Source organism: Eucyclogobius newberryi, unplaced genomic scaffold, assembly GCF_026437365.1.
Source record: "Eucyclogobius newberryi isolate DKJ021-1_F unplaced genomic scaffold, fEucNew1.0.hap1 SCAF_18, whole genome shotgun sequence".
Lineage (NCBI taxonomy): Eukaryota > Metazoa > Chordata > Actinopteri > Gobiiformes > Gobiidae > Eucyclogobius > Eucyclogobius newberryi.
Window position 1 is genome coordinate 26211865 of NW_027315812.1, and position 24231 is coordinate 26236095.

A 24231-nucleotide genomic window follows, 5' to 3' on the forward strand; every position below is an offset into this window, starting at 1 on the left:
TCTTTAGTCGTGTTTTGTTTCATTCAAGCAGGTTTATACTGTCACAGTGATGTATGTTTCACACTAAATTATGCACAATGCCGATACCGAGAGTGGCTTTTCCTTCAGTCTCGGGTAAATCTCAGTCTCAGTGAAGTGTTGACTCGATTCCTTACGATCAGTCAATCAGTTGTTTCTCTCTGTTCCTTTCGCCCGCTCAGAGCTGGGAGTAAAGCCTTTGTTCACTCAGCTCCTTTTGCTTGGAACATGTTGCAGAAAGACTGGAAATGGACTGAGTTCAAGTCTTTAAATGTCTTTAGAAACCAAGTTGAAAGCATTAGAGATGTACGGAAGATCATTATGAGATAAAAGAAAAAAGAAAAGTGTTTGGCTACCCATGAATGCCTCATCAACGCTACAACAGGACCGCACATCATTGCCTTGCCAACCGTGCACCGAGGTCAAAGATGAACTCTATGCCAACTAACCGTTAAACGCTTCTTTACTAAACAAAGTTACTTTTTTATACACACTTTAAACCATTCTTTTCAGCTAATGTTATGTAAGATCATTTAAAAAAATAATACAAAATAAAAAAGTGAATACAATGAGCTTCTATAGAGACGGCATCAATAATGTGCAAATGTTTTTCAGAATATGTCTTATTTTCATGCACCATATTTTCCGGACTATAAGTCGACACCAGCCAAAAAATGCATAATAGAGAATAAAAAAAAACATATAAGTTTCACTGGAGTATGAAATGTGGTTGCAAGTGTGAAAATAACAAATAATATCACATATAAGTCACTCCGAAGTATAAGTATATAAGTATAAATATAAGTATAAGTCGCACCCCGGCAAAAACTATGAAAAAAGGTGCGACTTATAGTCTGTTTTTTTGGTATGTTGTAACTGTGCACACTTAGCTGCTTCTCGGCCATGATTCCCTTGAAAAAGAGGTTTTAAATCTCAATGGGACTCTCTTAGTTAAATGAAAAATTAAATAAAAAATGAACAAATATTCTCTAAAAGAGGAAAAGAGTTTCCTTGGCAAGTTCACAAAAGTCCTTGAACTGAAGTTGCTGAAGTGGCCACCTGCCACACGTGGTTATTATCAGCTCAAGTTTATGCCTCGCTGCAGCCATTTTGTGAACTAATTAATCAGGTAATGCGAGCTATCCATGAAATCTGTAGAAGCACAAAACACCAACTCCCAGAAGACCATGGGCCAATCCAGCCATCAGCACCGCCAGAACACAAGCAGAACTTACTTCACCATCGCAGTTACTGGTGATAGCAAGAGATAGTTAGCTTGAAACAATATCATGAAAATACATCTACAGCAATAATAAGTACAGAAACTATAGAAATGTAATAAAAAGGAACAAATCCTGGTGGCACGGGGTGATCAATGGGCACAGTGAAAAAGCATTGAGTGGCTTTATGAAATGTAAACACTCAGAACAACTCAGTCCATTCAGTCTGACCATTGGATTCATTTCAAACTTCTCTTCTCTGCGTCGGAACGTTCTAGTCTTTTACCGTCCCAGTTGAAATTAAGGCCTTAATAATAAAGTATGTACAGCCCATTCATATGTCATTGTGTCACTTCTCCTTTGTTCTACATTAGGACTTAGAGTTTCAGACATTTCTACATTATATCCACTAAACCAGGTCTGAACCAAGGTTTAAAGTGCGTACCAGAAATAGTCAAACAATACAAATACAGGACAAAACCATGTATAAATTACTAACTGCAATTCACCCTGGAGAGACAAAGAGACCACGAGAATGGACTGTTTAGCAAGCTTTATTCGCGAGTTATTTGGCGCTCAGACCCCGGCGGAAGACGTTGCAATCATGGGCACTCCATGATCTATTTGTATTAGATGTCTCCCCCCGGAGCCTGGAGACTGGTGGTGGTAGATGTTAAAAGGTAGAGGATGAGGGGAATGTAGAGGAGGAGCTGGGGAGGTGGTGGGTCGCTGTACGGTTTGAGCGGCCGAGCCATCTGCCTGAGGGCTTAAATGCGACCGCCTGGGCGCTGATTGGGAGCAGGGGAGGAGTCACTTGAGAGCGTTGATTGGGGATGAGGAGCAGGTGCGAGGGCCATGGTGCAGACGCCCCCTGACCTTTCACCCTACTTCTTTGGCCAGGAAAAACTGCATAACCTCTTTGGGATAAGCGCAGAAACCTGGGAGAGTCCATGGTGAAGTGAGGGATCTGACTCTCACAGACGGACAGGCGGGCGCCCGCTTGAGTGCGATGATGGCGCTGGGGAGAGGGGTCCTTCCATGGAGGCCTTGATGTAGATGGATGGAGTTAGGTCTTCCAGGCTGAATTTACGCAGGCTTCATTTCACCCTGGAGAGACAAAGAGACCACGAGAATGGACTGTTTAGCAAGCTTTATTCGCGAGTTATTTGGTGCTCAGACCCCGGCGGAAGACGTTGCAATCATGGGCACTCCATGATCTATTTGTATTAGCAGCTGTGTGCCAAGGTTATTACTGATACTCAGAAAGAACAGGACAGCAGATACTTAGTATAGAGTAGACTGGTCAGGCCACGAGGCCGCCATTGATCACGTGGCGGCCCGAGAGGGGCGGATGCGTAATGACGGGGAGAGTAGGGGGCGATGCCCTGAAAACTCGAAGCGTCTGAAATGGAGGCCTCTATTCACGGAGATGTGGTGAAGGACCGAGGACAGGAATATGAAGCACCTGGGAGTAGATAATAAATGACGTAGACACGGGGAGAGCTAGAGGATGCGACTAAGGAACAGGTAATGAGGAAATATGAACCACCACCAGTATTTGTTGCGAGACGAGACTTACTAGAGATGCGAGGAGCGTTGAGCCACCAAGATTGGAGGCAGGTAGGGACGAACGTACGGGCTGTGGAGGATATGCCCTGAGTGGCCGCGGATGTAGCGGCTCCTATTCTAACCCGGTGCCCGGTGAGACGACGAGGGGGCGGATTGCATAGGATCGATGTTACCTTCGGGTATTTCCGAAACCAGGGGGCTGCTGTCATGGGCTGCCTCTGGAGTTAGGAACAGCGGGGAATGAAGTGCGCCGTGGTTTGACCCGATTGGGAATTTAACCGATGCCCTGAGAGCCACGTGTGCTGAGATGATGCAGGGGCTTTACCTTCAAAGTTAAATTATAATAGAATTCTGATTCCCCCCAAAAACAAAGGAGGCGGCAGATGACAGAGAGTGGAGGTGTCGGCAGACAGCTGAGCGTGAACTGGAGAGCGCCGGCAGACGGCGGAGCGTGGACCGGAAAGCGCCGGCAGACGGCGGAGCGTGGACGGGATAGCGCCGGCGGAACGGCAGAACGTAGACCTGAAAGCGCCGGCAGAACGGAAACCTGGAAGCGCCGGCAGAACGGAAACCTGGAAGCGCAGGCGGACGTCAGAGAGTAGACCTGGAAAGAACGGCAGAATGTAGACCTGGAAAGAACGGCAGAATGTAGACCTGAAAGCGCCGACAGAACGGCAGAGCATGCACGCAGTTGCGCGCACGCAGAGCGCCGGGCAGACGGCAGCGCGTGCACACAGTTGCGCGCGCGCAGGGCGCCGGGCAGACAGCGAAGCGTGCACGCAGTGCGCCGGAGCAGACGGCGAAGCCCGCACGCAGTGCGCCGGAGCAGACGGCAAAGCCCGCACGCAGTGCGCCGGGGCAGACGGCGGAGCGTGCACGCAGTGCGCCGGGGCAGACGGCGGAGCGTTCACGCAGCGCGCCGGGCAGACGGCGGAGCGTGCACGCAGTGCGCCGGGGCAGATGGCGGATCGCGCGGGCAGTGCGCCGGGGCAGACGGCGAAGCGTGCACGCTTCGCCGTCTGCGCCGGGGAAGAGCGTGGACTGACAGTGCCGGTAGACGGCAGAACTTGAACTGAGAGCGCCGGTAGACGGCAGAACGTGGACTGAGAGCGCCGGTAGACGGCAGAACATGGACTGAGATCGCCGGTAGACGGCAGAGCGTGGACCTGAGAGCGCGGCAGAGAGTGGACCTGAGAGCGCCGGCAGGCGGCAGAGAGTGGACAGGGAAGCGCCGGCAGGCGGCAGAGCGTAGACCTGGAAGCGCCGGCAGGCGGCAGAGCGTAGACCTGGAAGCGCCGGCAGGCGGCAGAGCGTAGACCTGGAAGTGCCGGCAGGCGGCAGAGCGTAGACCTGGAAGCGCCGGCAGGCGGCAGAGCGTAGACCTGAAAGCGCCGGCAGGCGGCAGAGCGTAGACCTGGAAGCGCCGGCAGGCGGCAGAGCGTAGACCTGAAAGCGCCGGCAGGCGGCAGAGCGTAGACCTGAAAGCGCCGGCAAGCGGCAGAGTGTAGAGCTGGAAGCGCCGGTAGACGGCAGAACGTGGGCTGGAAGCGCTGGTAGACGGCAGAACGTGGGCTGAGAGTGCCGGTAGACGGCAGAACGTGGGCTGAGAGTGCCGTGTAAAACCGTGTAAAAGCGCCAGGAGTCGGAGACGGAATGATTTGTCATGGAAAAATTAAAAAACGTTCCGCTCGTGGAGGAGGCGGGACCGGAAGTGAGGTGGGGCCGACGCAGTCGCCAAACAGATTAGTAGAGAGGGGAGGGGCGAAGCTAGCCAAGTCGCGCAGTGTGGAATGAACTCTGAAGTAAGATGGCCTTGGAGGAACCGATTTGGCCCATGAAAACAACCAGAGAGGCCCGGAGCGGGCAGATTCCGGGGAGAGGGACAGTAGAGGAACAGTCTGTGGGGCTGGACAGACTGGACCGGTGCTGCGACTCCTGATATACGCATGCGCGAGTAAGCCGGCTTGACAGGCAGTTTGAATTGAATCGCGGGCCTTTTTGTGCAGTGCTTGCGCTGATCGCTTTGCGACGGTGAGTGTAGCAGGACTAGAATTACCGTACTTGCGGGCTATAGAAAGGTGCTCCAGAATGGCAGCTGCCCTGAAATTTGGGAAGTTAGTACATGGCTGGCCGCGCCGTCATGCGCCCACGGTGTAACGTGGGATATTTTAAACGTGAATATATAGTACATGATGCGACATAACGGTTGTCTTTGGACCGGGGGATTGTGGTGCGCCTGCGGACTGGGCACATGGACCCATTTCTCGTGAATATGAGTCTGAGACATGCAGCGCATTTTATTTTATTTTATTGTTTGATTATATATTTATTTATTAATAAACCCACAGAGTGTTTGGGAAAGCTGAGGAGCGGATACCTTTTCCGATGAATGAGATTGGACCGAGCTGAATAAAAGCCCTTAAAGGAATGAATGGCGCGATATGTACAATGCATGGAGCTGCCTCGATCTGTTCCACAGGAGCAGCGTGCGTGAGGTGAGAGGGCGTGAGGTGAGAGGGCGGAACAAGGATATTAGGAATGAAAAGACGAAAAGTTAGATTGTTGGAGACACCGTAGTTGAGGACCTTGAAATCTTGCTTAAGATTGTGATTCAAGCAATATTCACGAGATGAAGACAATTTAAAACATACTTAATTTCGACTGGAGACATCGCTGGGCGTTCGGCCTGGGGGCCCCGTATGGCCAGCGGCGGGCCTGCGACAGGCCCCCTGGAGTCGAGGACAGAGAGCGCTGCCGCGTGTTGGAGCCTGACGTGGAGAGGAGCGTGTTCTGGAGCTGCTGAGCGATGCAGCTGGACCCGGTGTCAGTGTGATCCGGTGGAGAGACGCTGTGGCGCGGGAGGAGCCACGTGAAGGAGACGTCCCGACGCTCGATGCGGAGGAGAGGCGCCGCGGCACCGCAGCGTGCGCGGAGCGGCTGATGATTTCCTGGTTCGTGCCGCGGGGCGCGCGGCTGGTGGATGGAAGCGTTTCGAGCGAAAGTGAGGAGTCCTGTGATGAGAGAACGCGGTGAGACGCTCAGCTCTTCCATCGGGTCAGGTGGATGCGCTCTTCCGAAGCCGGAGGACCGCGGGAGGACCGGGGGCCCCGTGAGAGGAACAGGGAGGGTCATCTGATTTGCACTCTGACATAATATCAGTCGCAGTACGGTTTGAGTGGCCGAGCCATCTGCCTGAGGGCTTAAATGCGACCGCCTGGGCGCTGATTGGGAGCGGGGAGGAGTCACTTGAGAGCGTTGATTGGGGATGAGGAGCAGGTGCGAGGGCCATGGTGCAGACGCCCCCTGACCTTTCACCCTACTTCTTTGGCCAGGAAAAACTGCATAACCTCTTTGGGATAAGCGCAGAAACCTGGGAGAGTCCATGGTGAAGTGAGGGATCTGACTCTCACGGACGGACAGGCGGGCGCCCGCTTGAGTGCGATGATGGCGCTGGGGAGAGGGGTCCTTCCATGGAGGCCTTGACGTAGATGGGTGGAGTTAGGTCTTCCAGGCTGAATTTACGCAGGCTTCATTACTACTACAACTATTATTACCTCCTGTACAACCTTACTACTCCTTACTACTTTTTTGTTCAGGCAGCGACAACCTTTGGGGAAAGTATTACTCATGCACTACTACTACTACTACTTTATTAATCCCTCATGGTCTCTATTTGAACCATCCTTCGCTGTCGCCGGGGCAACCTGTCAGGGGCAGTACAGCGCTCGGGGACACGTCTCCAGCAAGTACAAATACTGATGATGAAACCCGTTCAGACACAGTGCAACCACCACTATACTAGTACTACTTAACTATAATGCTACTACTCCCATCACTTCTACGACCACTACTAATACTTGCACCATCAATACTCTCAGTTTTACGGTATTCCTACTACTACAACTACTATTACTACAACTACCACTACTTCCACTACAACCGCCAATAATACCATTCCCATATCAGCTACTACACAGCTACTACACCATATGTGAATCTGACGCCCTGCACTCCTTATAGTACATGCAGTATGTTCCCTGCTGTTTACATCCCCGTGCATTGTTAGCCGCCGTCCACACACAGTCCATGTATGTTTACTCCGTGCATCCTTGTGTTGCTGCTTCCTGCTTCTCATTCCGCACATGCATTTCCCTCACTCCTCCTGTCACGCACCCGCAGCAGATTCAACCAACCGGAGAAATTTACCACCCTCCAATCGCTCTAAACCTGTCCAAACCGGATTTACTCCTGCCCGCGCTGCCGTGTCACTCATTAAAATGTAAAAGTTTAGAAAGTTACAAATAACGTTGGTCCATTTTTATTTTGAGCCTTTTTTTTTTTTACTCCACCCGGGACTAAATCATGAGCTGTCACTACACCTCGTCACTTTAAGCAACGAACTTTTAACACCTGCATTTTCCACGGTATCAACTCTATTTTTCCGCTATTTTCTCAGTGGAGTTAAGTTGTGATTCAAAATGTGATTGTAAAATGGAAGAAGACAGGTTATTCTTTCGGTATAAGGGAGGAGTGCACCGGGAGAGTTTGCCTATAGCTGTCTCAGACTCAAATCCCCAACTCAAGATTTTGACAGCTCTGACACTTTAATTTCCTTCTGCAGACAAAAAGCGAGGTGCTTTAAAAATACTGGCGAAAGGCGAGGTTTCTGACATGTCATAAAACATCTGGAATTAGGGCAAGGTAATATATATATTCAGTTTTTTATCACAAATATATAGAATTAAGTGCAGTGTTGATGTTGGCGGAGAAAAGGCAAGATTTCTATCATTGTTGCAGTTGTTGCTCTCCCTCTCAAATCTCTTTTAAAGATGCACTTTTTTGCCTTGGCGTTCTAACTCAAGATAAGCTGTACATTCTTTAAAATACTATGCTTATTCTTTGATTTATTACATCACTCTATATTTTAACAATGTATCTTTGTGCCGTTATATATTTTGCACAGCACTTTCAGCACTTTGTAAATAAACTTGACCTTGGCTTTGACCTAAAACAATAGATTTTTTTCTTGAGGTCTTTTATTCCATTTCAACACACATAGAATTGTGTTTAGCTTCATTAACATTTTTTTATATATTTTTTTTCAATCCTGTTTTCAAGGTTGTCTTGCGCTGAGCCTCAGAAATCACACCGTTTCAACTTGCTATTTGCGAGTAGAAATCCTGTGCCGTTTTTTTAAAATCCTTTAATCATCGTCAGACTCCGAGAAAACATGTTGAGCCACGCGGCCGACCGCCAGAACAGAGTGCAGTGTTCCAAGATGCACAACCTCTTTAAACGGAGTGAAGCCGTTTAAGGTTCAAACTGCTTACAGCTTTATTCTCAGTATTCTCTTACTGCATTTACAACTATAAATCTAACTGTTTCAACTGCCTCAAGTTGTCAATAGCCGTGCTTATTTTAATAACACGGTTCACTCCCCACTGTTACCAGATCCAAATGTTCAAAAACACATTTATATGGTAGTTCATCACCTTTACCACTTAAACCACTGTTTTCGTCGCATGGTTCACTCCTCTTTGTGGCTGTAACAATCCAAAACCAACTGTTCAAATAGAAAGTGAACAAGAAACTCCTATTTAAGAACATGTTTTCCACACCTATAGTACACCTTTTACAATGTGTTCAAGCAAAGCAAATTCATTTTCTATTTTGTCGTTCCCGCGATTGTTTTCCATCCTTTCACCTCATTTCCATCCCCGCTCTTTTGTGCCACACAGATTTGGAAAGCAGCGCAAGGACAACCGCACAGCCGACAAGATGGAGCGCAAAGGTTCCAGTAAATCCAAAGTGGAGGAGAGCCAGCCCTCAGAAGACGAGACCTTACGGATGAAGCTGGAACAGGAAAGGTGAGTGCTCTGGAACACGCCGCCTCTGCTCGCTAAAAGCCGCAGCCATTACCTCCTGGCTGCTAAAAACGCCGCGCTGTGGACGGGAAAATTAGCAAAGTATCCAATTAACAAAATGGCGGAACAAGGCTGAACGGGCGAGTTCTGGGAAAGCACTTGGACGCCAGTTTGGGAAACATTCCTCTTTGCGATGAGTACATTAAATAGATCGTTTATGGATTGTTGTTGGAAGGGTTGACCTCTTAATGGTGCTTGTAGGCCCCAGTGGAGATGGCATGATTGAGTGGTGCTTATTATAATAGGCCGAGTGGAATCAATGTGGCCTTCCCTCGCAAAATGGGACGGGTTGTTAATCGCTCAAAAATACACCGGTGGTTTCTTTTTTGGAACTTTCCTGACTAATACAAATCTCATACAACTGTTGCAGAACATGTTCATACAGATGTGTGTCGGTAGTTTACACATGCACAATAAGACAGGATTTGTAAATAGTACTTCAAAGATTGTTTCCTTTTCGATTCGCTAATTGTGTCTATTCAAATTGCAATATCGATTTGATTGCGATTAATCTTGTGGACCTAGTTAAATGTCTGCTTTGAAATCTTTTGAAGTTTGATGGCTTGATTGTGTCTTATTTTTGAGTACAATTAAATTACAAAGTTTTCTTCTGAAGAGGCAAAAATGCAAAGCGCTAACTTTCGTACCTGATATATTTTGCCGGTCGGACTTCCGCCTTTGTCAGAGTTTTTTGTGTGTGTTTTTCCTTTGTCCCTGCATCGGGTTTATCTTAATCTCCTCTAAACAATGGAGCTTTGAAGTTTTCCATGACTTATGTGCATTATATTCAGAAAATTCATAACTACAAATACGGAAGTCTGACATGTCTGGTAAATAAGTTGATCGCTTTTTTGCATTTTCGACTTAAGTGAAAACAGAAAAAAATACATATCATTTCCTTTGTTTTATCCATGACAGCAAGATTAATCTCCCCCCACCCACACACTCAATAAGTTACATAGTACACATTTAATGACACGTATGACAACATTCTCCACTTCCCTTTATGAGTTCTTTAAAAGCTTGCTTATTTAATCGGTGCGCTATAAAGAGGCTACATACACAAACTTGTTGCCATGTCTCGGAAAAGCTAAGAATAGTGCCAGAATGTCAAGACTCATTCCACTGTTAATAACTCTACAATTGCCCGTTTGACTTAGTGGACACCTCACCATTCATTACCTCCCTTAAGTAGCTGGCAGACCATTGACTCCTGGCTAACTGTATGGAGACTGTACTGATGGCAGAGCAAACAGCAGACGTCTTCCTCCCCCTATTGTTTCTCCTGCTTCCCAATGAACTCGATGATCAGAGAGGAGCTCGTAATGACGGATAATTGAATCCAAACAATGGGGCTTGATAGCGCTCCCTCTTCCCATTAGCCAGCTTGAATGGCTGTCGAAATGCATGGCGCTACAAACAAAAACAACAAAAAAGGCATTGACAAAGACCTTTTTCCTCTCTGAATGGAACATCTGGAAGGCGAGCTGAAAGAACGGTAACACATTTTGGGTTTGGGAAGTAAAGGTGGCAGCCAGCAGGTCCCTCTGGCTCTGGGCCCAACACTCTTCCCTCGGTCACACCCCAGGGATCGGCCAACCTGGCTCTCCATCCAAACTCGCTCCTCCCGAATGGGGCTAAACAGCAGAATGAGCATGAACAATGTGCAGGACATGCCCTCACAGCACACCGCCTCCCACAGACACAGGCAAATCTTGTCGCTAATGTCCTCTCTTGACTCATTTCTTTGTCCTATGCTCTGTCGTAGCCTGCAATGAGTTTGAGACATTTTCTATTGAAACGTTGGCTCTAGTTCTTTATTGAACTTGAATAAAATGGACCCTGGGTGACATTTTTCAATCACAAAGAAAACAACAAATACAAATACTAGAGGGATTAAATGGCAACTAAACCCCTTTTCATGTGCTGCTTAAAGGGGCTGTAGCTGCTGTTGCTGTTGTGTTACTTTTAATAAAAGATGCATTTACCGCCACCAACTATATTGTACATCTTCAAAGTATGTGTTTACGCATAATAAAGTACAATTTATCCAGACAAACCTCCGCGCTGGCCTCTGAAAGTTGTAAAAAGCCCTTATAAACTCATCACTGTGAATAATTTGGATGCTAGAAATACATTTTATAAGTGAAGAATATGTTTGGACTGCTGCAAAGCGTTTCAAATGAACTAGTTTTGTTTTTCGGATGGCAGAAATAATTTAAAACCTGAGCAAAACCGCTGTTAAGCACCCGATTAGCATCGAATTACACTGACAGTAAAAAATTAGGAGCAGTGCCTTCAAGCATGATTTCAAACCATTTCTTAAAACCAAAGATCTTTAAAATGTTCTTTGCTTTGCCATGACTTGTGTACATTTGTGTTTTTATACTTTGCGAACCAGGTGTGCTGTTAGCATGTTAGTTGTTGTTATCATTATCGTGATGGTAAAACTCTAGTCTGGCTTTTGAAAATTGTGAGATAGTAAAAATAAGCTGCAGTGCCTTTAAGCATCTTTCAGACTATGTCCTGTGTGTCTCTGCTGGCCCAACATGTATTTGTCAGTTCTGCATGCCTGGGTCTAATACTTCGAGAACACCAACCTCATTTTCTTTTTTGCTACCTGCTCCTAAATCGCATCACTCCGGTGGTCCGGATTGTCCCATTGCTAATAGAAAAATGTATCCTATGGGGAATAACCGCACATGTAATCATAAACCACATTGCCATGACAACCTGCCGATACGCAAACCTTTCTGAGTTCACGAGATCGACAGCTCAGAAACTCATTACTTCTTGTATTTTAGTCGTAATACACTCCAGGGTTTGCTATATTTGATTGTCATCCTTCTTGATTTACGGCGCACCGTTTTAGTGCGCATTTATGAAATTATGGATCGGGCCATAACAAGTTTCCATCGCTGGCTCGCCTTGGCATGCCTCACAGTACATGGGCCGCAGCCAAGTTCCCTGACATTAGCGATCGTTAATCCGAGTAGACGTTTTTGACAGGGGCTTTTAGCGATTCAAAATAGGAGTCAGCTAAAAGGTGAGACGGATTAATTCATAAAATTGTGCCCTTCTTTAGCCTGTGATGGTTGGATATTTAAAAGGGGTGACCTTGATAAGATTGGGGCGATTTATGGCGTGCCCCGGGATGTTACAAAGATGAGGGGACCAATTTGTATAAAGTAAAAGTGTCCTTCTTAATTGATAGTTTGGCGGCTGCGTATCGATCGTGCCAGGTTGTTATGCAGCGAAGTGTGCTTAAAGTTGGCCTTCATTAACTTGGCGTACAGCTTTGAAGATTAGTTCTGCCAAAGCCTCGTGCACTTGTGAAATCATCTAGATGTCGATACCTGCACACAAGATGTATACAGGAAACCAGCGATTCCATTTGAAGTTACGGGTCAGATCCTTGGAGAGGCGAGTCCAGTCACAACAAGAAGCATGGTTTTCATAGTATTTTTGAGTAGTACAAACACTTCCTGAAGATATGAAGAAGCCATGTATTCCGACAGTCTATTAGGGTTTTTATTCAATTTGATACCAAGATAAACTATGTCAAGTATTGTGATATCAATCCGATATTGATACCAATGAGTTTTGTGTTAAAATGCACTGAACTTCCTCTAATATAAATAATGTTACCTTTGCTACAATTATTTTCCCTCCACCTCAAAAGTATTCATACTTTTTGGCAACTTCATTAATATCGATATTTGGCATTGAGCCGTCCATTCTTTTTTGCTGTGCATACTTAAGGTGTTGTTAATATTTTTTATTATTTGGTTGTAAATTGTGATACATTTCTTGCCTCTTAATGAACACAATAATAGAAACACATTGGTGGTGAGGGGGTTCGAACAGTCTTGACCTCTAATCAAACCGAACACGTTTTCTCTTGCACACTTTTGTCGGTCTACCCCAGGGCAGTATGTGGCTACAGAAACAGACATTCAAAAGACATTTACTGTTACAATACAGTGTCTACAGCTGTGGTATTGTATTATCGGAATTACACTACATTTCAAATTGTTCTTCATCGTTGAATTGAAAGATTGCAAAAATGTCACCCCATAACCTCAGCCGTGAACCTCACACTAGTCAGTTTGGTCTCGGTTTGTCCGTTACCCTATTTCCTGTGGGTGAAAAGCGCACTTATCTGATTGGCCAATGCTGACATGAGCTCACCACAGATTGGACCATTGGACACTTTCTCTGGCCAGCTCGTCCCTGGCCTGGCCCTCGCCCAGAGCCAGAGGGGTTTCAGACAGTGCAGAGCATTGGCGGACGTGCTATCAGCCTCTGCCTTATCTCTCCACAAACCTGAGCGGCTCCACATTCTGCCCGGCCAGAGAGCATGGCGTCTGCACAAACGCACGACCTGACAATGTCTTTTCTTCCCTCCAACGCCACTCTATTGCACATGTCTTTCTCAACTGATTATGATGTCCATTTTTGTCCTATCGAGTCGGCTCCAGTTGGCTTCCATTCACTGGCTGTTTAACACTGGCGCCGCTTTCTGTTTCTATTTTCCCCGGACCAGAGCAGAGCAAAAAATAGTGCCACACAACTGGATTTGTTGTTGTTTTGTTGAGTTTTCTCTTTTGTTTTGTCTGTTTTTTGTATTCCCGCTGAATTTAAACAAAGAGCAGAGAAGTCAGCCATAACATTGCACCGCATTGGTATTCCACATCCTAATTTCACTGTAAAGTTTTAGGAAATGTCATATTTTTGTCAACATAAATTCTGAAAAGTTAAATGAAAATACAATTACTTTTACAGTTTTTTTAAATATACATTTTAACCAATAGGTCAAATTTGCGTCAATCATGCTAGTCGTTAGCTTGACTATCATTTGAATTGCCAGAAACAATTACAAATCTTATCTGTCAATTGTAGCCATAGTTTGTCATTTAATTTAAAGGCTCTGTACCTGATTTTTTTTTTATCTTAAAACGTGAAAAACAGAACTAGTTTATTGGAAACTCGGCCCACATGTATCGCTCACTTACTAATGAATTCCCAGCATCCAAAATATTCACCGCAATGAGAAAAGCGCTTTTCACCGCTCTCTGAAAAGCACATTTAACTGTTTTCACTTCTCACCAACCAACCCCAGTCACTCTGACCTCATACACCACTTGCACTGGGACGTCTCTACTGATCAGGCTGCTGTTGTGTGAAATTGTGAAAATGGCTAGTTTCAGTTAAATTCATTTTTGTAGAGATCAAAATTACAACAGCTGTCGACTCACAGGGCTTCAGAAAATCAAACAATGAAACAGTCATTGGTTAATAAAATACATAGTTTAAAATACCTCTGACAGGTTGGACGACTCAATTAACTAAAATCCAGTTAAGATAAATATATTTAGAATTTTGCAAAAAATTACAAAAATGTTATCACAGAATAGCTAATTTTTTAGGTTTATAATTTCACTTCCTGTTTGTAATTGGAGGAAATTACCCAGCAAACACTGGGCAAAAAACTGTCTATTTTAAATCTTTTTTAATTTGACAAATAAAAATAAATGAGAGCGACTTTGTTTTGTTGAATTAACCTTTAGAGTCAAAAAGTTGTTTCTTTATGTAAATTAGGCATAAACTTTGAATGGATCGAGTGTCTCTAGTGTGATGTCACTTCCTGTCATTTTCTACAGATTTTTCAATCTTTTCTTCACAAATACCTGCAGATTGGGGTAAAACTTTATTGTATATGTATGACAGGTATAAATACACCAAATAAAGTGACAATAAGAAAATCGTAAAAACCTGTTATAGGCATCTATAGATATAATAGGGGTGTATATAAAAAAAATCACGTTAACAGGGCACAATCTGACTTTTCCTAAACCGTTTTTGAATGATCTTGAGCTTCATCAGAACTAGAACAACATCACATGCTATCATACTTGTATTTATGTCTTGAAAATGAGTCTGTTCATTTGTTTCTATCTACTACAGTACAGTATAATATTGTAAAACTGTAACACGATTTGTGTTGCTTGCTAATCAATCTTCCACCCGTGTCCCGGTCCCACTGCGCCACACGGGGAAAATGAGCAATTTAGCACTGGGCTGATCCTTATCTTTGTGTTTTTGTAACAGCGATTACAGCCCCGGCGTTATCACTCGCCACGCCCCGACCATCTCATTATTCCCCCGCTCTATCGCTCTCATTTGCATGTGCACTTCAAAAGGCGGCTTCGACCGGCTGATTAGGAAGTCTGATTGCATTTGTAATTATATTGATACCTACAGCAAGTTAACGCCATTATTAACACCATGAATTAACACCATCCAACTTGCACAATTATCCGGCTGATTGCATTATGCAGTCGGGGGCCGGGTGCGAGCCACACAAGTCACCCAGATGGAAAATTTGAGCTGTTCCAGGCAGCTGTGTGCAACTCATTTACACTTTGATTACAGGAGCGATTGTGAAAAAGTACACTGTTGAATGTAAATGACAACTATAGCGGGCATGCACAGGCTCAGGCGAAAGCGTAGCGTGTAATACATAGAAGGTTGAACTGATAGACTTTGATCTTCTTGCCCTGGTATTACTTGGAATTGGATCAAAACAAAGCAAAGCGCTGGAATTGTCCGTTGCATCTACAATGGAAACGTGGCGATGTTAGATATTATTGCCTTTCCTGGAATGCTCCATAATAAAGCATTTAAGGAAGATTGATTGTTGTTCAGTTGCTATTGTTTAAGGGTTTTTTTAACTATAAAAAACTTGATTTTATGCAAGATAGATTCATGTAATCCCACCAGGGGTCCTCAAACACCGGGCCGCGACCCAAAACCGGGCCAATTGGGACATAGTAACAATGTCCCAATATTCTACATGTGTTTTACCAAGAAAATATAGAGCCAATTAATCGAATAAAGAGCCAATTTCAGTAATAATGTATTTTAAAAGTTTCATGTACACTGTTGTTACTGTTACTACTGATCCCTGAAAAATAACCTTGTGATTGTACCGGTCCTTGTGAGGAAAAAGTTTCGGGGCCGCTGCTGTAGATAACTCCAAAAGCAATAACACAGTGGCATGTGGTCAGGACAATCAAGGAAAGCATCGATTGACCAATACAATCTATAAGACCGTATGTCACAACTATATTCAAATTAAGTCTTTTTCCCGTCACTTCTGCTGCTGAAGCATGTTTTGGTGGCCACTACAGGCCGCTGAGTAACACTGCAAGTCGAGAATCTTAAATGATCTTGGTTGTTCTTCTCCCAGAGCGGCTCAGTCTGTGGGCGTGTTCAGGGGCCCGTTCATGCACCGCTCTCTAACATGAGCTTTTAGAACCAGAGCGGACAGCAGCTTCTTTTAGAGCTCTGCACATGCACTCTGAGGACCACACAGCCTCAAACACATGGATCAAACCACCTACATAAACCTGTGTGAGAATCAAGGATGTTTGCAGGTTTTTGGAGAAGAGGCGCCAAGTTTCAACAAATGACATAAAAAGTAGCCTTTAAATCTTTGTTTGTAGCCAATTCATGTTTCTAAGGTTAGATATTTAGTTAGAAATACAGGCATTTAAAACAACATAGAACTAGTTTGTGTAACGAATTGAGCAGTGAAGTCAAACTATTGGGTCCATTCAGCATAAGACTTAAATATGAGCGTTTAGCTTGGAAAGATGTTTATTACTCTTTTTTGTTTTCACTTTTGCATGCAAATATAGCCCACTAAATATTAATGAACACTCCAAGACTGCTTGCCCTGCCATAAAAGTCGCTGCACTGCAATAGACAAACTTTCTACCAGAAAGTTTTATAGTGCCAGGGGTTATTTCAGTCAGTGATTAATATTTTTGATTAATGCACTACTCAAACGATTATTTTTATTGTGCATAGAGACTTTTTAAATACATTATCAACCAAATAAAGATTGACATGGAGACTAAAGGCCTCTAAATAGAGAATATTTAAGAATAGTTCAAGTGTACTATTGATGAAAGTCAGAAGGTCGTTTTGTAGAGTCTGTATAGCCCAGAAAACGATTATTTTATGTAGTCGACTTGTCCTGATTAGTTGATTAATCTTTGCAGCCCGACTTAGTGTCTTTAAATCTCTACAGTATTATATCCATCGTGTATTCTCCTATTACAAATACCGTGTAGCATTATGACCTATCCAGATTTGTATTTAAATTCATACATTCCCTTTACTTTGTTACCTAAACTTCTGCTGTATCGTGGTGATTGCATTATACAGTTCAGGCATGAGCATAAGTCGCCCAATCTCTTTTGCTATTCCAGGCAGCTGTATGCAACTCATTTACTTGAGTTTGATTAGGTTGTGATGCACATTCGGGCCCCCATCTGCACTTGAGAACAATGTGCCATGTTTTGATGAGGGGCGGCTATTGAAAAGAAAAATCTATTGAAGGCAGCTGCACCGGGGAGTCGGTGAGAGCAAATTCATTCTGTTTCATCCGGAGCCCTAACAATGCATATTAAAAAGACTGTCGACTTTCAAACTTTCTATAGTGTTGACTCTGAAATAGAGGCCCCATACAGGCAGAGCCCATCTCACCAACATTCTGTGTCTGCTCCGGGTGAGTTAGTCTTGTGTTAAAATGACTTTGTTCAAGATTTTCACAATTTTTTAACCAAAATATTCCTTAAGTTGTTGTTGTTGTTGTTGCTTTTAATAGCGACTGGAGCCAACTGCAAACATGCACTTATCGCCACCCACTGTAGTTGTACGTCTTCTGTAGTTGTACGTCTTCTGTAGGTGTACGTCTTCTGTAGTTGTACGTCTTCTGTAGTTGTACGTCTTCTGTAGTTGTATGTCTTCTGTAGTTGTACGTCTTCTGTAGGTGTACGTCTTCTGTAGTTGTGTGTCTTCTGTAGGTGTACGTCTTCTGTAGTTGTACGTCTTCTGTAGGTGTACGTCTTCTGTAGTTGTGTGTCTTCTGTAGGTGTACGTCTTCTGTAGGTGTACGTCTTCTGTAGTTGTATGTCTTCTGTAGTTGTACGTCTTCTGTAGTTGTACGTCTTCTGTAGTTGTACGTTTTCTGTAGTTGTACATCTTCTGTAGTTGTACGTCTTCTGTAGTTGTACGTCTTCTGTAGGTGTACGTCTTCTGTAGTTGTATGTCTTCTGTAGTTGTACGTCTTCTGTAGTTGTACGTCTTCTGTAGTTGTACGTTTTCTGTAGTTGTACATCTTCTGTAGTTGTACGTCTTCTATAGTTGTACGTCTTCTGTAGTTGTACGTCTTCTGTAGTTGTACGTTTTCTGTAGTTGTACGTCTTCTGTAGTTGTACGTCTTCTGTAGTTGTACGTCTTCTGTAGTTGTACGTCTTCTGTAGTTGTACGTCTTCTGTAGTTGTACGTCTTCTGTAGTTGTATGTATTCTAAGTATGTGTTTTACGCTATACCGTAAAAAAAAAGTCAGAGAGAGAGAAAGACAGCGAAAAAGAGAAAGAAAGAAAGAGAGAAAAACAAAAGTTATTTTCCGCTTTTACGTAAAATAAAACAAAAGAGAGAGAGACCAAGAGAGAGAAAGAGAGAGAGAGAGAGAGAGAGACCAAGAGAGAGAGAGAGAGAGAGAGAGAGAGAGAGAGACCAAGAGAGAGAAAGAGAGAGAGAGAGAGAGAGACCAAGAGAGAGAGAGAGAGAGAGAGAGAGAAAGAGAGAGAGAGAGAGAGAGAAATACAACAACAAAAAAGTCCAAAGACATATTTAGTTTCATTATGGGTTTTTTTGTACATAACAGCACAGATGCCTCAAATTTGAACTTATAGCACGCGTCTGTACATTTCTGGACAAGTCACCTGCATGGTTCCATGGAAATATAAAGTTAAAACCACATTTCTGAACATTGTTCATGGCGATAGATACGTTGTATGTATTATTATTGTAGTCATGGTAATCTCCATACTTTGTCCCACATTCACAAACACTCTCATTCATACTTACACAGAGTAAAAAAAGTATTTTCTTTGTGTAAATTATGCGTACATTTTAAGTAGAATGAGTATCCTAGTGTGATGTCACTGCCTGTCACTTTCTACATATTTTTAAACTTTCCTCCACAAATACCTACTCTATTGGTGTAAAAGTATAATGTATATGTACAACAGGGATAAATACACCAAATAAAGTCAAAATGAGAAAATCATAGAAAGCTGTCATACACACTTTGGATGTCAGGTGTCGCCTCCTGCGTTGTACTGTTTGTTGTACTTGTATTTATTGTTTGATCTAACCCAGTCTGCTGTCAGTGCATCTAAATGTTTTAAAGTGGTCCATTACATTCCAAGCATTATCTGGGTCATAAATTTCCCTTTCACCCTGCTCTCTGTCACTGCTATGAAAAGCATGCCAAGTGTGACTTATGCATTTACACCCATTTATTATGCTATGTGACAGTCAGTGTTTTTCCAATGCAGCTGCCATTGGTCACAGTTTGATTGACAGTAAACTCCCATGATGCAGTGAGTGCTGCTAATGGCCTCAATATGGAAGATGGACATTTGATAACAGGATAGTTTAACATGGATGAAATATAAGTCAGAGAAATATAGCAACAGTTTCACGTTTGAAACTCATTTCAAAGTTCAAGTTTCACCATTATGGAGTGGAGTAGTTTAGATACTAGCGGGAATTGTTTTTAGCTTTACGACTTTTGGAAGTTCCTAGTTTTAGAATTGTTTACCCACAATGGCAATACAACTGATTCTGATATATGTATTTTGTATATCACTTTTCAGGGACAGGGAAAGGTAAAACACATGCTTGATCCTGACTGCTTCTCTCCTCAGTGCTCTAGCAGATACAGAGCTTAAACGTTTGCATTAGAGTTGCTCCTCAGGATATTTGGGGCCGATCACAAGTACCGATCACGGCCGATACCGATCATATTGACTTTGTGTCGTTTAAAAAAAAAAGAAAAATATATAAACATACATTATTAGAAAAAAAACTTTTGATAATATGAAATTCAGCCAAATCTATTTAGTTTATAGGATCAACTGAGTTTTCTTGGCAATTATAGTCAGTGATGTGCTTCTGCCACTTTCAAACGCTACTTTGACAAAACCTTTGCATTTTCACTTCCATACAAAGCCATTTAGTAACTGTACAGCTTCAAAAAGAACATGTTCTCGTTTTTTTTTTTCACAGGGCCATGGCTCTTTTTACATTTAAGGCACCTGTGAAATTTTGCATTTTAATGAGTAAATCATGATGTTTGTCGTGATGTTTGTGTGTTCTGTGGTTGCGTTGGGAATCCATGTTGGACTCTTCAGGGTTTGAAATCGATAAAATGTAGAGTTAGAGTAATGCAAACAGTGTGCAGAAAACTGTTGCTTTTACAATACTCTATTAAAAGTTTAAAAAAAAGTAATGATAGCTCAGAGACATATTATTAAAAAAATCATATTGTTCAGTCATATAAAAATATATTGCAGTTTACAATGAGCAAAATGTTAAATTATGATCTACTTATGTTATAGTTCAATATTAAAAGTACATGAAAAAAGCATGATAGAGCTCCTTGGCTGATTAATGCATAATACGTAGTACTTTTACTTTGACATATTTGTAACTATTATGAGTTATAAGTTAATATCCGTCTGATATGCTTTACCAATGCTTAAACCTAGCTACTGTTCTATTATTAACCAATATAGGCGGTTTAATATTTTTCCTTTGAGCTTTCCTGGGACCAGTTCTTGTCTCTCTAACCACCGTGAAAGCCTCAGAATTAGCCTGTCTAGACTGTTTGTTAGCCACTAGCATTTTTCTCTCAATTTCTTTCAGGCTTACACACACGGCTGAATCAGCTTCTACAATACACTGCTAGCATTAGAAAAACATACAATCGAGAAATATAAATGGAAATATACTGGAAATATCCAACTGTATTTTTTAATCCAGCACAAAATCACCATGGGGCTTCTTGTCTCCTCACTCAGATGAACTGGTGTGGAGGTATAGTGCACTAAAAGCTCCAGTCTGGTCGTCTTAAATGAGAGGAAGAGCAGAGGAGGCTGGGTAATTGGACTGTACAGTAATAATGTGTTTAGTGCGGGCAGCCCTTCCCTCAATGTTAACATGCTGCTCCATTAATTGGCTAATGGAGTATATAGGGGACAGGCAGGAGGTGAGTGCGTGTGTGTGTGTGTGTGTGTGTGTGTGTGTGTGTATGTGTGTGTGTGTGTGTGTGTGTGTGTGCGTGTGTATGTGTGTATGTGTGTGTGTGTGTGTGTGTGTGTGTGTGTGTGCGTGTGTATGTGTATGTGTGTGTATGTGTGTGTGTGTGTGTGTGTGTGTGTGTGTGTGTGTATGTGTGTGTGTGTGTGTGTGTGTGTGTGTGTGCGTGTGTATGTGTATGTGTGTGTGTGTGTGTGTGTGCGTGTGTATGTGTGTGTGTGTGTGTGTGCTTGAGTACAGAGCAGGTGCTGTAGGTGGTGCAAATGTGCAGATTTCACAAATTGCAGTGATATTTTTCCATGATATACAGTGTTGTTGTTTTTTTTATTTGTATGTATTTTTTATTGTATGCATTCATTTTCTTTTTTTTACTTAATATTTTAACATTTTATTTGCTAATTTATTGGGCTTTATATACTTTTTATATACTGTATTGTGAGGTTTTGTATGTTTATTTATTATCAAATAGTACATTTAATTTTGTTTTTTAGATTTAAAAAGTAATACATTTTTATTTTATTTTGTATTGATATTTGTTATTTTTATTTGCTACTTTTCTTCCTTTTGAAATACATTCTATGTGTGTATTTATGTATTTTTTTTTTTTTTTTTTTTGGGGGGGGTGAGTGGGTGGAACTAGTTTAATTTACTTCCAAAACCGTATTTTTTTAAAACATTATTTTTCCACCTTCTCTCTGTATAGTGATTTTTTTTTATACAAATGGTTTCAAAAGGAAAAATGACTTTTCTAAATGGAGATATCCATAAGCCATTATGTTTTCATTGTTTTTTAGAATATCAATAGGTGTAGATAAATAAAGTGTTAGGATATAATTTACGCCAACTGCTAATGTGGACATGAAAAATTACAGCCTCAGGACAGAAATCACTGCCCTCAATATTTGTAGTTTTTAAAAAGATATATATTTTCTACATCAATAACTTTTGAACGTCTATGGAACTTTGCTAGTACTTTCCATGCGCAATCTCAACACTTTATCTGCTCCACTGGCCATATTTACATTCTGCATATTTTATCCAATATCTCCTTAAAACCAACTTCCATATAACTTGATGAGAACATAAAAGCCTTCAATGAGCCAGCAAAGCCGCTAATCGAATGTAACTAATGACGGCGTGAGTCACATCGCCGCCATCTCTGCTCCCACATTGCACACTTTTATCGAAACGCACATATTAGCATTAGCGCTATCATGCTCCCGAGGCCTGGAGGAAAAGAGTGCTGGAGTCCGTCTGAGCCCTGGTCCATTATCCTGGTCCCAAATGTCAGTGTAGCAGTTTTTTTAATGAATCTGATTAGTCCATAAAACGCCAGAGGCTCCCCGTAGACTTCCGTGAACCTGTCGTATAACGTTAATGTCCAGGACTTCCAGGCAGAGGTATGACATCACCGGGCCAGATGCAAGTGAAAGGACTGCTGGGAGTTGGAGTTGTTTGGGTTAGGGAGATTTGTGCTTCCACTTGTAATGTTTCTTTTGTTTGTTTTATTCTCTTAAGTGGCTACAGGAAGTATTTTGTTCCACTTAAAATACACATATTCTGGTCTTCATCTCCTGTTTTAGAAGTCTATCCGTCTGGTATTCTCGCGTTAGGATTTGGGTTTAGCACTCCATCTACTGGCAGCAGAGGGAATCATCACGGAGAAACAAACCAAAGCTAGCTTGCTCGAGACAGACAAATATAAGCATGCAGTCGTAATAGCGGCAGAACGAGTTTGGTGATTATTTATGGACTTAAAAACAGCCTGTGGTATGGTATTATTTTATTTGTACAAGCAGAGTGCACAACAATATAACCAAGACAAAGTCAAAGGAGAGATGCTGGTGCCAGGTTATAGCGCTAATGCTAACTTACACCCGTCGTCCCCGAGCAAGTTGATACATTTTAAATATGCGGATAAATATCATCAACATCACTCAATAAGTCTGGAAAGAAATTTGAAACAGATTTTTTTCTGAGGACCTCATTTACAGGAATAATGAAACTAGTGTGAATTATGCTAAATACAACTCCAGATGTTTTTTTAATTGGCTATCAAAGTCATACAATGGTTAAAAACTCAAAACAGTCAAATTTGCATTATATGTGTACTTTATAAATCTTCTCGTTTGTGTTTTTTTTTAATTTTTTTTATGGTTTATGTTTTTTTTTTTTCTGAACTAGAAGAATCACGGGGTTGCCAGTTCATGCTGTTATTGCACAAACTCAGTGCAATATCAAAAAATATCCATACTGTAAAATAAAATGAAATAAAATCCGTTTCTACACACAGCCCTGGGAGAAAGCTGCTACATTGCATCATGCTTCCATCAAAATCTCATTCGCCGAAGAAAATAGGATTTGGCCACGCTAAAAATAAGGAGTGACTGCGTGTGAGTGTGAGAGGCAAAATTGGGTTAATCCGACACTGAAAAATGACAATTGTTTGAAACGTGATTACTGTTATTAAAATACAAAGACACGGGGGAGAGACTTCTAACTGTGTTTGAATGGATGTCAGTCATGTGCAGAGCAGCCAGGAGGGTCAAAAGGTTAGGGGCGACCTGGGGGACACAGTGGGGGGGACGCAGTGGAGGGAAGGTGCAAAGGAAATACAGAAAAAAATACAAAGCTGTGTAAAATTGGAATAGGAACGAGAACTGTAGATATTTAAAGTGTGTATGACAGGTTTTTACGATTTTCTAATTTTAATTTTATTTTGTGTACATATAAATTATAGTTTTACACCAATCAAATAGGTATTTGTGGAGAAAATGTTGACAGGAAGTGACATCACACTTTAGATATGCATTCTGGTCAAAGTTTATGCAGAAATTACACAGAGAAACAACATTTTTGACATTTTTATTTGTCAAATCAAAATAATTGCGACATTAGATGAGTTTTTGCCCAGTGTTTTCTGCGTAATTTCCTAGTGTGATGTCATCAATTACAAACAGGAGTGAAACAGTGAAATTAGAAACCTAAAAAATTTGCTTTTTGTGATAATATTTTTATATTTTTTTGCAAAAATCTAGTTCAATGAATCGTCACTTTAATCCTAATTGTGTACAGATACAGCATTACATTTGAGATAGGGCAAACTATTTTGAAATATATTTTTATGCATTGCTATGATTATGTATGTATTATGTGTTAAGTGTACGGTACTTGTTTTATTTTAGCATCAATCTGCCAGTGCATATTCCTAGTTTGATGATTTTCCTTCACTGACAGTAAAGCTTTTCTGATCCTGAAAACCAAAAAACAAACTACTACGTCTACGCTTTTTACTTTATTGTTGTTGTCGTATTGAT

General features: G+C 42.3%; 1 protein-coding gene across 1 annotated transcript in view; it reads left to right on the plus strand.

Moving 5' to 3' along the window:
- The window catches only part of LOC140364812 (partitioning defective 3 homolog), a 554921-nt gene that overhangs the window by 386192 nt on the left and 144498 nt on the right, over positions 1–24231 (plus strand). The window contains exon 20 of the mRNA XM_072451184.1: positions 8546–8674. Coding sequence (XP_072307285.1) covers positions 8546–8674 — 129 coding nt within the window. The remainder of the gene's footprint in view (positions 1–8545; positions 8675–24231) is intronic.